General features: G+C 45.7%; 2 protein-coding genes across 5 annotated transcripts; one reads left to right on the top strand and one right to left on the bottom strand.

Annotated features, from left to right (window-relative positions):
* Window positions 1-21: 21 nt before the first annotated feature.
* Window positions 22-1,706, top strand: LOC121300362 (UPF0739 protein C1orf74 homolog). 2 transcript variants are annotated; one of them, XM_041228932.1, is made up of 2 exons: window positions 22-499; window positions 715-1,706. In XM_041228932.1, the coding sequence occupies exon 2, from the start codon at window positions 740-742 to the stop codon at window positions 1,553-1,555; it is 816 nt and encodes a 271-aa protein (XP_041084866.1). In that variant the 5' UTR covers window positions 22-499; window positions 715-739; the 3' UTR covers window positions 1,556-1,706. The 2 variants fall into 2 exon arrangements, with proteins under 2 accessions (XP_041084866.1, XP_041084865.1); XM_041228931.1 differs by having other exon boundaries at window positions 681-1,706.
* Window positions 1,707-2,162: 456 nt separating this feature from the next.
* On the bottom strand, window positions 2,163-11,597 carry LOC121300360 (TRAF3-interacting JNK-activating modulator-like). Of its 3 annotated transcripts, none has more exons than XM_041228925.1 (15): window positions 11,281-11,597; window positions 9,324-9,862; window positions 8,504-8,651; window positions 8,316-8,364; window positions 7,776-7,803; window positions 7,135-7,164; window positions 6,960-7,055; window positions 5,665-5,736; window positions 5,155-5,283; window positions 4,921-5,058; window positions 4,619-4,754; window positions 4,382-4,423; window positions 4,129-4,274; window positions 3,204-3,317; window positions 2,163-2,976 (listed from the first exon to the last, which is right to left on the bottom strand). In XM_041228925.1, the coding sequence occupies exons 2-15, from the start codon at window positions 9,723-9,725 to the stop codon at window positions 2,854-2,856; spliced, it is 1,653 nt and encodes a 550-aa protein (XP_041084859.1). In that variant the 5' UTR covers window positions 9,726-9,862; window positions 11,281-11,597; the 3' UTR covers window positions 2,163-2,853. The 3 variants fall into 3 exon arrangements, with proteins under 3 accessions (XP_041084859.1, XP_041084861.1, XP_041084862.1); XM_041228927.1 differs by having other exon boundaries at window positions 9,324-9,859; XM_041228928.1 differs by lacking the exon at window positions 7,135-7,164.
* Window positions 11,598-12,235: the final 638 nt, after the last annotated feature.

Here is a 12,235-nt window from a genome sequence, read left to right as displayed (position 1 = left end):
GACCACTCCCTGATTGGTGCTCTGTTGAAGCGAGTGATTTGCATATTGGTGAGAACCAATCAGCGCGCTCCTCCAAGACCTTCCCCTCTGCCCGCACCTGCAGAGAGGTGAGACAGGGTCGGTCTCACCTGCAGGTCACCACACCCAAAGTAAAGACCTTGCAAAGCCACGGGGTGGCGTAGTGCATGTGATCGTGCTGCGTCCTCTCATGCGCAAGGTGTCGCTATTTCTTTTTTTGCTCGCTGGTATCGGGACGCTCATTTCTCTCCAGTGCTGGCAATGTGGTTTTCCAATATGGCAGATGTGAAAAGATAGCATTATTAAACTGCACGGGAAGAATGAGAGAAGTTTCAATGCTAAAATTATATGGACTTGTTTTTTTTCTATAATATATAACATTAGCGTCAAGTTATTACTTTCGAGGGAACACAAATCAAATGTAAAATGAAAGACTATTTCACTTGTCAAAGTGTACTGTATAGTACAAGGAATTGCTTGGGTAAGATATTTGGTAAAGCTGTAATGTAGGCTGTGTTGTTTCTGGTTGCATATGTTCTTCTGAACCGAACGGTGTCAGCAAAGCCTCACAACGCTCGAACATGCAAAATTAATAGTTTTATTTTGCAACAAATACAATGCACCTGTTTTTGAGAGCGACATTTTCCTTTCTGTTTTTGCAGGAATACATGACTGTATTTTATTTCGTGTTTTTAGCTTCTGCTATTTCGACTCTCCCGTGATGTGCGCTGCTGTATCCCGGGAGCGCCTCATCGCAGCCTCCCAACAGTGCCTGCGCACCGGGAAGAGGAAAGGCTTGCCCCCCGCCGTCAGCTTGAACCTCGCTGCCCAAATCCTAGCCGTGGATGCGGGGTTTAAACCCGCCTTTCTTTATGACTGCAACGCCGCCGGAGCTGAGCAAATGCGACTTTACCTGCAAACGCTGCTGGATACGGGCTGCTTAACCCGCCCTCCACGCGTCTTGGACATAGATGGCAACGTCGTTGTCATCAACACGCAACAAGCAATCTACCGCTTAGAAAAGCTACTTCTTAAAAACCAAGTGACGGTCATCGATGTGTCCCGGGCTCGGGGTGAGCCTGCGGTGGCCGACGCTGGGGTCAGAAGCGCCGTTGAGCACCTAGTGACTGTTTTTGTGGATTATTTAAAAAGTTTGAGCTGGGATGATGCACTGTCCGTGGCCCCGGTCGTGCATCTCCCGGAGGAGTTGCCCTCGAAGTGGAACCTGTGCACGCTGTTCGGTTTGCTGCTGGGCTACCCGGCCGCCTACTGGTTCGATACCGAGAAAAGCGCCGAGAATTGCCTGAGCATGACCCCGCTTCGTGTTACCGCCGTGTCCGCCTCCTGCTCTCTCATCGCGGAGATGCCTCCAGTCCGGCTGTACTCGTTCACAATCCCCGAGGCTCTTTGGACCGAGACGCAGGGCTTAATGGACACCTGGACCCAGGATCTAGAGGACCGGTTCCGACAGCAGTCCGTTTTTACTCGCCTGATTATCGCCGCTGAGACTGTTGCTTTACCAGCAGTCGCTCTTTGAACAGAAGGGATGTCTATCCACGCAAACTGAAAAAACAAGGATAACTCAACTCGAATCCCACCTGATTGATTTCTAGTTCTGAAACGTTTACACTTTTATTTTGCTTTTTAGAAATCAGTGCCGATGCCAAATAAATGTGGATAATTTTGAATTATGTTGTGTGTGTGTGTGGCCTCCTCCTGTCTAAGGTGTCTACATACTGCACAGGAATGGAAACCCACGCCTATTGCATAGCAGTTTCACCATTTCCAGCTCGAGTAACCATACAGGGTGTAAGTATCAAGCTCAGGTGTGTGTTATTAAACTCCTAGTAAAACCAGGAATGGATCAAACCGCTATGCAATGGGAGTCCTATTTCCGTCCCTGCTGTATATACGCAATGTGACCAGACCAGTCTTCTCTTTAAATCCCACCAGGCGACGGTGTTGTGCAGCTAGTGACTGCGTGTCTGCAGCAATGGAGTGGCTCCCAGTCTGAAGTAACTGGTTTATAATTCACGTTTGCCTTTTTAGATCTGCATCTGGAATTGCTTTAATAGAAATTGTGATGGGTGAAATACAATAATAAAATCAGACGTCTTTAATACAGAAAATAAAAAATGAAGCCATTGCAGTTCCCAGCGGATGCTGTAGATTTTATTTTAGAACCCGTTACAAAACGGCAGTACAAAAGTATTGAAACAACATCGGCACCTTCACAAAACTGGTGCTACTGGCAACAAAATACAAGGCTATAAAAAAAAACAAAACAGTGATGCTTGTAAAACATGCTCTAGAAACAATAAGGCACGCCTCAAAAGTTTTGAAGTCTTTAGAAAATACTTCATATCAAAGAAATGGTCTTTGTGGAAGCATGTGACTGATTAATTCAGAGTACCTGTTCAAACAGGGCAGGGATGGCAATAAGACTCCCATTGCATAGCAGTTCCGGGTTTTACTATGGTTTTTATTTGACACGCCTGCGCTTGTTGCCTACAAACTGTGGCTAACCAGGCTTCTAGTAAAACCTGGAATGAGTGAAGCTGCTATGGAATAGGAGTCTTATTTCCACCCCTGCAGTAGATACACTAGCCCTTCAATCTATTGTCTGTTAGGGGTGTTTCCCTATATTAGTTTAATTAAGCTACTAAGTTCAATACAGAGAATCAGAGTAATCCGCACTACAGAGGGGGTCTGCTAATGAATGTCAGTCGAGATTCACAAGTGTAGATAACCGTTCCCCCGGGAGTCGCTGCGCACCTTTCACAGGGTGAGCCACGCGGGGCTGTGCTTCACATGTCAGTTTAAATACTGGTTTGATCATCTCTCTAACAATCCAAACAAGAGGTTCACTTGCTCGTAAAGGTCTGGGGAAAAAGCGGACGCTGCGATCGCCACGGCAACCAACAGCACGGACAGGCAGATCCATTTCCTGCGTCGCGTCTGAAAAGGAAAAAAAGAAATACAACAACCACTTTTTCATGTTTTGAGGCGAGGTGTTGGGTAAGCCGTGCAAAAGCCACAATGAAAGCACGAACAGAAACTTCGAGGTGATGTCAGAGCTGCTGCTTCGTTAGCTGTAAGAACGCACATGTTTAGATGGTAGCGTTTCTGAATCTAGGAGCGCGGCTCCGTGGAGCACAGGGATGGATGGATGATCAGCCCCTCACCTGGCTTCTCCGTCCCTGGAAGCGGTTTAATTCCTCCCTGCACTGCCGCAGCTTCAACTGGCACGACTGGTACTCATCCTCCAGGATTCCCAGCTCTCCCCGCAGCTCGGAGCACTGAGGAGATGAAACCGACACAGCAGCACCTTGAGAGCTGGACAGAGCTATAAACCAAGCCTAAAGCAGGCGCATCCTGAAAGAGGTGGGGAACGAAACCAGGCCTCCCTCATTGTAAAGCACTGTGCTTCAGTTAGAACATAGTTAACCGCTGTGTTTCCTTATGGTGTAAGACTGTCCTGCTGCCTGGATGTGTGGAGCAGGGCTGGACTGTAAACATTTTCTTTAAGAAGAAGGACACCACAACGCATTCTGTTTTGTTAAATTGAAAAGTTTTATTGAACAGGAATTTTACAGTTAGAAACGCAGCCAGCGGAACCAAACTCTTTAGTGATGGCGTGTTATTTACAGGGGTTACAATTCAGACCAACACAAACATAACGAGGGGCGGATATAAAAAGCAGCCAGTTCATCTTTTTACTGATGGAACCGGCCTGCTTTCTGCACAGTTCCCCTGACGTTTCTAAAGCGTGTTACTGACAGCGTGATTCGAGGAGGCGCACTGACAGGTGTACCTATCTGAAGGCTTCTTAATCGCCAAATCTGCGTGCAAATTCCACCTACACAAGCAATGCACGGGTTCACAAAGAACTTACAAGAAAACGCACAATGTATTTGCCTAAATTATGTCTTTCTTATTCAAAAATATCTTGCATTGAGGAAGTTTGAGGGTAATAAAAACTTTCTTTTTTTTAACACAATGTATATTACGGTCTAGAGCCGGGGGTGTTGCAATGAATAAATCATTTAGTCACTGAGTCAGGGCTGTGTTTGAGAAATTGGGTTTACGCTCCCTAAAGACATTTCTTACTTCCATCTCTTTCGCTCCCAGCTTTGACTTCATTTCCAGCAGTTGGTGCCTCAGCTTGGTTTCCCCCTGGCCAGCCTGGTCCGTCGAGAATCTGTCCCCAGCGTGAAACGGCTGCGAGTTTATGTTCCACACGCTGGTACTCATGACTGCGATGAAAGAACATCAGGAAGTTTGTTTAAAAAAAAAAAAAAACACCCCACTGTACAAAAATCATGCTCAAAATCTGTAGCTGAGATAGTGAGTGGGGTCTTACCATCAGGTGTTGCTTTCTGATCTTCAAGACTCTTCAGTTTTTCTAAAAAATGTAAAATTAAATAAATCAATACATGGCAGTAAATCCCAAGTCGAGGCTGCAAACACAGAACGAAAGCTGTCGTTATATTTTCTGGAAAGTTGAAGATTACGACTGTGGGATCAGAATTGAGACCCCAAGCTGAGCGACTGCCTCGCTGAGTCCCAAGTGACGTGGTTTCATATGGGGGGGCTGTACCTGTCAGGGTGCCGAGCTGCTCTCTCTTCAGGTGCTGCTCCTCCTCCAGCACGTCGATTCGGGACGCCAGCTCGTCCCGGTCCTGCTGCAGCCCCTCCATCCTGGCCTGGAGCGCGACCTCCCGGCTCTCCGCTCCCTGCGGGACCAGGAAACGAGGCCTTTAACAACCTAACCTGCCACTGCAGTAACTCCTCTTATAAAAGCGTCCCGAGGTAAAAGCACAGCAAAGCGGGACAGTGTAAGCGTGGCACAGACGAGACGAGAGAGAAGAGAGACGAGGCGCCCCGCCCTGAACTGCTCACCTGGAGCTTGCTCTGCAGGACATGCAGCTGGTCCAGACTCTGCGTGTGCTTCCTGCTGAGCTCAGCCCAGCTCTCCTTCACCTTCTCATAAGAATCCTTCAGCTGGGAGTTCTCCTGCTGCAAAGCCAGCTGAGCCCTCTGCGAGATCAAGCACAGGGTTAGGGGCGAGCTCTGGGGGGGATCGTTCTAAACCCTTCCGCCCCTGTCACCCTGGTCTGCTCACACCGCTCTCACCTGCAGGCTCTGCAGCTTCTCCTCGGCCGTGCTCTTCTCCAGCAGCGCTCTCTTCAGAGACTCCTTGGCTTTCTCCTCAAACCTCAGCTGCTGCTCCCCCATCTCAATCATCCCCTTCTTGGTGCGTCCCTGTCAATCCACAACACGTTGGGCAAGGGCAGAAAACTCAGTGGGTCTGAATACCAACATCCTTTCAAAAATGATAACCAGACCCCCGGCTGTACACACATAAAACACGCCTGATTTATCCAAACAACTGCACTTTTTTTTTTAGATCTGCCACTTTAGAGCAGTCGTATCACCGTGCGGATATCAAAAGCAGATACAGTGACAATGATGCCATTGCTAAATGAACACTTCAGCTAGGACTAATGAGGCTCACGCTAAGAGCTGGCACGGTCTGACCTGCTGGAACGGGAGTCTAATTTACCACCCCTGCACGGATAACCAGAAAGCACAGGGAATAAAAACAGCAAAGTGGTTTTGGATCGGTCCAGCAGTGCTGCTTACCTGCATGCACACCTGCAGCTGTGATTCCAGAGACCCAATTTTGCATTTCATAAGATCTTCATTGATCCGAGCCTACCAAAAATATACAAATACACACACGGTCAGTTTAGTAAAACTGTAAGGTTCACACGCCTTTCTTGCAATGTTAAAAAATCAGTGAAATGCAGCGACGATCAATTCTTCCCAGAAAGTAATCTGACATTTTGTCGCAGGTCTGAGCGAACTATCTCCCAAAACGCTGCAGAAGAGCTGGGCAACAGCGGCAAAAAAAAAAAAAGATCTGGTAACTGAACCTCCCTGAACCACCCTTCCTGTACGGTGTCTGTTTTTTCAAAAAACGTGTCTCATGAGAATCGTCTCTGTGTGAAAGGAAGTCAGCGACCGCAGAGCCCCAGCTGTCATTTAAAAGATGCTACTGTTGCTGCTCTCAGAGGTGGAAGAGAGACAGGTCCACTGAAACACTGCCAAACACAGCTCCAATCTGATTAACTCTTCAGAATTGGGATGTGTGTTTACAGGCAGTTTGACAAAGTTCTGAGATCAATCAGCTACTCTGAACTGGATCAGCTTAGCTGGGCTGAGCGGCCTCCTCTCGTTCTTAAACTTTATGTTCTTCTAACTTAAATGTTTCTTTAATCGCCATTTCATTTAATCACTTGCATGTCTTTCTGATTAAAAAAAATTATTTAATTCCTGTCAATTATTTCCTTGAAATAAAAATACAGGACAAAACTGATCCTCCTAAACCCCAGATGGGTTTAATTAAACTCGCAGTGGAGTGGTGTACTCTGCTTCATCAGCAACGAGGATCTGCACTAACAGGATGCCAGTGAAACCACAAACCCTAAATACGACATCCTCAACATCTTTCACTGAGACAACAGCCCTTGCAAATGACTGTCGGGCGGGGTTCCGAAGCTCTGCTGGTGTAAAATGTCTTTTTACGAAAACACGTGACCCAGTTTTTATAGGACAGCTCGGTGGCACGTATATAAATTTATAAAAACACTCAATGATAGAATATGCAGCAACACTAAAAGAAACGCTTCCACTGGAAGTCTTTCTCAATGTCTTGAAACGTTGAGAAAGACGTCTAACTGACACATTTCTCTCAGGAATTTAGATAGTTTCTTTTTTGATGACTACGTGTTCCAGTAGCTTGGAGTTGAAAAGCCTGAACTGTCTTTGTGTCATTTTTGTGTGGTTGCTTGGTCGTTGCGACACCTTTTGAGACTAACAGAGCTCGCGGATTGAAAGGCTGGTTCAGATTTCAAACACAATTCAGAGCACCGTACCGTCCACAGCTTATCTGACGAGCACAGCAAGGTGGAGATAAGCTGCTGCAGGATAGAGAGCTTGTGCTTAAGAGCCTGTTCCCGTCGAAGAGCCTCCTGCAGAAACAACAGAGATGGTTACTCTCTCTATATATATATAAAATATACTGATTTCAAGTAATCAAGCACAACATACCTGTAAATAGTCAGAAAGCTCAAGAATTTCCTGGAAGGAGAGAAGATGAAACCGCTGAAGTTGCCCAGACAAGCTAGTTTGTGACAACGACTGGAGTAACAGCTTGATATCAGCTTGATATACCTGTCAGCTTGATATAACTCAGAACCCGCGTGAAACACTTCAACAGCGAAGCAGAACGAGAAGGACAGTGACAAAAAAAAAAAAAAAGATTTCCGTCCTAGATCGTCAGCCACAGATAAATACAAACGACATAAACAAGCACGATTCTGAAACGTGTGCAGATTATTTTAACTCTGTAATATTACCATCTTGGGCCTGTGCCCCGCTGCTATGGGGCCTTATCCAGAACAGGGGTGGAAATAAGACTCCCATTGCAAAGCAGTTTGATCTATTCCTGGTTTTACTAAGAGTTTAATAAAACACAGCTGAGCCTGTTACATCTACACTGTGGCTAACCAAGCTCCTAGTAAAACCTGGAATGGGGGAAAATCTACTATGCAACAGGAGTCTTATTTCCACCACTCTATCATTACTCTAGAGTCGTCACAGTAAAACATGTACTTTGATAACATAGAAATGAATAAATATAGAAAAATTGATTTAAAAAATAACAGAATATGTTGATGTTAGGGGCTTACCTTTTCCATGACAGCTGTTACACCACTCCTGCAAAATAGCAATAATATATTTTTTTAAAAACAGATTTCTATTCTATTTTTCTAGCATGCTTCCTTATCTGCAACGGGGAATTGAAATGGGGCTCCAGGTCTTGATTAGCCACACTGCATCTGGAACAAGCTCAGCTGTGTCTTATTAAACGTAGTAAAACCAGGAACGGATCAAATTGCTATGCAATGGGAGTCTTCTTTCGATCCCTAAACAATGCATGGGAGTCAACTCGTACTGCACTGCAGCAACTGAGCGTTTCCAGTAACTGAGCTGCATGACTAAGACTTGACTTGACCCACTTTTGAATGCCAGTGAGTTTTAACCTCCTCAATCAAACATGCTTCCCAGAGTCAGATTCTGAAACGTGGTGCAGTGGAATGTCAGTACCAAGTTTACCCGCAATCTAGCGTGCAGTTCTCAAGACACACTCGAACTGTGAATGAAAGTGAGCATCGCTATGTCTCTGCTTGTGTTCTGGACTGGAGTGCCCATGAGTGACCCGCACTTACTCAGTTTGCACACTTGAGTCTTGCTTTACGTCCTCGGTGGTCTGAACTCCTGCAAGAATGAAATAAAAACACACAATAAATAAAAGGCAAAGAGTATAAAAGCTGCATCTCCCTGTTGCGAGACAGTTTCAGTCACAAAGGGTAAGACAGCAGATCTACCAGACACAGACCTCTGCCAGGCTTCTTACCGCTCTCTCTTCTCACGGTTCCATCCTGTTTGACGGTCTGGTGTTGCAGCCGTTCAGAGGAGCGGACAGGGCCCCCAGGCAGCTGATTACCTGGCAGTGCAGGAGGCTGTGTGCTCAGGTATGGCCTCCCTTTACTCAGCCAGGGAGCCTGCAACAGAACAGGGGCATGTGTTTCCATGAATTCAAGTGGGGGGTGTTTGTTAGCAGATAGCAAACTAATCATGTGTTAGTAACCTTTGTAATTTTAATGTTGCATAGAAGTGGGGAACAAAACTATGTTGTTCTCTGTGCTGATGGATTTTTTTTTTTTTTTTGGGGGGGGGGGGGGGGTGTTTATAGAGGAGGGTTAATGTACTGAACTGCAGGATCAAATGTTTGTCCAGTGTTTATCTTTTTGCATTTCTGTAATTTTACTTAAACGTGGAATTTGCTTGAGATGGATTAATACGCTTAGTACAGTATAATTTTGTAAGATATATAATAAAGTTGTTTTTCAAAAATAAAACTTTGGTTATGTCGAGTTCCATGGTTCAGCGATGTGCAGGGTGTTCAGATATGCAGGGACAATAGTGATAAAAGTTTTATAGAATCCAGGAACTTGTACAGTTTGCGCTTTGCAGTATTGGGGGCGCTGTTTAACACTGTGGTCAGTGACAGCGGGGGGCTCTGGGTGTGTCAATGCAGTTCATTAATTTGCTAGGGCTGGTTGGAAATTGAAAGCGTGCTGCTTTCCTGAAGAGGTCCTCCAGAAAGAACCCTGGGGTGGGATTTGTACCAACAAGTTTTTGGCGAAATTGCTGCACATCTCGAAACACGGTACCTTCTCAGCGGCGGCTGAAGGGAACACGGGCCACGTAATTCCTAGGTCGTGCGACATGACCACCGACCGCCTGTTCATAGCCGCGTCTCCTCTCTGGACCTTAGCTGGCCGTAACGCCGGCTTTGGCTCGCAGTTCTTCGGCTCTTCGGCCTCACTGCTGGGGGCAGTGGTTGCTGGTAGCTGCCTCCGCTTCAGGAACTCCAGCTGCCGCTTGCATTGCTGCTGGCTGTTCACCGCGCCATCGCGCACTCTGCCAGCGCTCCTGCACGTTGTCCTGTTAAGCCGGCCCCGCAAGCATTCACGCTTCCAAACGCGCAGGTTCGTCTTTTCCTCGTAGCTATCCACGTCTGGACAGCTCCGCTTAGCCGGTCTCTGCGGCAGCGTTTTGATTTCGTCCAACATAGTTGTTTTCTTTATTTCTTTAGAACGCAAAATCTTCAGTCCCTCCAGACCGTGTTTCAGTTTTCTCCAGAACCGGCACAAAAGATAGTTGGGCGCCGAAAACGTTCAGGTCCTCGAGTACGACAGCAAGCGACCTTCTGGGAGGAAAGAAGAGTTTTAATAATGAAGTCTACCTAGGCGCGGAGGAGGGAACAAAATACATTTTATTGACTTTCATTTTGAAAAATAACATTGACCCAAAGCTTGCAAAACCATTTTTTTGTGGATGATTTTAAATATACTATTTCAGAGTGTTAAATATACGAACTGTTATTGAACATAATATCTGTTTTTAGTAACCCACTGATCATTTACACCATCAGTAGGCTCGACTGTTCCAATATCCAACATCAAATGCATTCGCCAGAATAGAAAACAGCTACTCGTTATTTGACACACACGTTGCCTAGACGTTATTGTCAAGTTCATGCACAATATTCAGATTGTGTATCATTTACGTAGTGCCAGTTTGAATATATTTAAGTCTTTTTCCCCCACACAAAATGTGCGTACTTCTGACTCACATGGTGGAGCTGTACGCGAAGGCGTGCTATACTGAAGCGTTTTTAAAAGTTATGTGCCCTTCATTGGGAAGCCAGTGTACACACGTGTTCTCTTAAACACTGAAGATAATTTCCGATGGTTTGTTTTTGCCACGCTAGCTTCGATTTAAACACTCCGCTGTGATCGTTTTACGTTTTATAATGGCGGGGGAAACAAAAACACTTAGGTTTCAAAAAATAGAACCGGAGACCTGTGCGCGCCTTCTCTCCAGAGTCGTGGAAGTTGACCTTCATGATTTCATTTTGGTGTGCGACAGACCTGAAGCAGCTAACGTTTGAGAGAATCTTGCGGGGCTAGTTCGTTGAATAACCCGTTTATTTAACGTGACACGGTAAAGCTCTTGTCTCGATGTTTTTGGTTAACATGGAAATATTTACAGCAGTATTTGATACATGATTTTGTTTGTGTTGGTGCCTGATGCATTGCTTTAGATGCAGACGTGTGCAATAAGAGCACAGGCAGTGTGTAATTAAGTAAAATACTGCACTAGGACACCTCGGTGATAGAGGAGTATTCAGCTTCAGAATGCACCTGTAAAAGGGCTTGGTCTCATTGTGCATGAACCCTGGTCAATTCCATCCACTGTCTATTACAGCACAGCCCTGAATCGTTCTGCTCAGACGGTGACCGCTTTGTATTTGTAATTCAGTTGCACTATTGCTATAAATGACAGAGTGAAAAAAACTGTATAGGGAAACCTAGTATTATAATCGACTAGAAATATACCCCAGAGTTAAACATGGTAATGTCTCGTTCGTAGCTTTAGAGAGGCAAGTGATATTGTGCTGTTTCTTTTGCAGCCCTAAAATGATTAATATTGCATTAGTTGTCTCTGAACGTGAAGTTTCATCTCTTTTGAAATGAGTGTGTAGTTTCTTGCTTGTTTTTTGGACGTGCAAGGCTATCAGGTTAGACTATTTCCCAAGCAGCTGTAAACAATGAAAGACGTTACCTTTTCCACCCCATGCACATGATCCTCCAAAGCCAGGTAGATAAAAAAACAAAACAAAACAAAAAACAATCTGTAAAAGTTTAATAAGACAGGATGAAAAATGACAAGCTTCCTTCGTTGGCGTAATCGTGGGTCCTGAAGCCTGTGAAATGAATGGCATAGCTACTGCACTTTTCTTAACAGGAAATTACATGAAGAAACCACACCAGTTCCCCTATCTCACATTGCAATGTGTGACTGCATGGGTGACGTCAACGGGCCTCAGATTAGACTACACATACCCATTTTAGTTACTTCAAAAAACAGGTGCTTGAGGGTTAGCCATTCCCCAAGAGCAAACACACATGCAGTGATGGCTGTGTAGTTGTTTTTCTTTTTTTTTTTTTTTTTTTTTTTTTACAGGTTCTGTTATATTGTAGGATGCCACTGATGCAAGGAAACGCTCCGAGAAAGCATGGTTGACTTATTAAACAGAATGGTTCTGGGGGTGGAGATCCAGCCCTTCTAAGAGGCAACTCAACCTGGGAACCAGAGGAAATGCCTCCTGATATATTTTTTTTCTAGCTTGGAGGTTATCGAGTTCACCTTGCTCCCCGGGCTTGAACAGGGACGCACTGATCCTGTCGCACCTCGGCAGCCAAGCTTGGTTCTGTGCTCCTAGCCTGCGCCGGGATGGGAAAGCTCCTGCACGGATGAACAGCTGCAGTGGAAGGGGTCCTGATGGTTCTGAAGAGCTCACAGGCTCTGCCCTCTTAAGAACCCGCTTGGAGATAGTGGACGCTGAGCGGTAGTGGAAGGTTTTGCTCCTGCAGTTTGCACGTTTACCCTCTGCGCTCCCTATCTCTCCGATAGCTGGCCCTCAGTGCAAACAAGGGCATTAGCACTGACGTTTCTCCTGCCTGTTGCCCCTGTCTAGGCCTGTCTGATTTCTCTGTTTACTGAGCCACTATTGCAC

This window comes from Polyodon spathula, chromosome 25 (genome assembly GCF_017654505.1).
Source record: "Polyodon spathula isolate WHYD16114869_AA chromosome 25, ASM1765450v1, whole genome shotgun sequence".
Taxonomy (NCBI): domain Eukaryota; kingdom Metazoa; phylum Chordata; class Actinopteri; order Acipenseriformes; family Polyodontidae; genus Polyodon; species Polyodon spathula.
Note: the sequence above shows the minus strand (reverse complement) of the source record. Positions and strands in the feature narration are given on the sequence as shown.

Excerpts from the sequence above, each read along its gene's own strand:
- LOC121300362 (XM_041228931.1), top strand. The coding sequence starts at position 445 with ATGAAAGACTATTTCACTTGTCAAAGTGTACTGTATAGTACAAGGAAT. Across the intron at positions 500-680 it reads TAGTACAAGGAATTGCTTGG|GAATACATGACTGTATTTTA; the intron begins GTAAGATATTTG and ends CTGTTTTTGCAG.
- LOC121300360 (XM_041228925.1), bottom strand. The coding sequence starts at position 9,725 with ATGTTGGACGAAATCAAAACGCTGCCGCAGAGACCGGCTAAGCGGAGC. Across the intron at positions 4,755-4,920 it reads TCCTGCAGAGCAAGCTCCAG|GGAGCGGAGAGCCGGGAGGT; the intron begins GTGAGCAGTTCA and ends CTGGTCCCGCAG. Across the intron at positions 3,318-4,128 it reads TGGGAGCGAAAGAGATGGAA|TGCTCCGAGCTGCGGGGAGA; the intron begins GTAAGAAATGTC and ends TCATCTCCTCAG.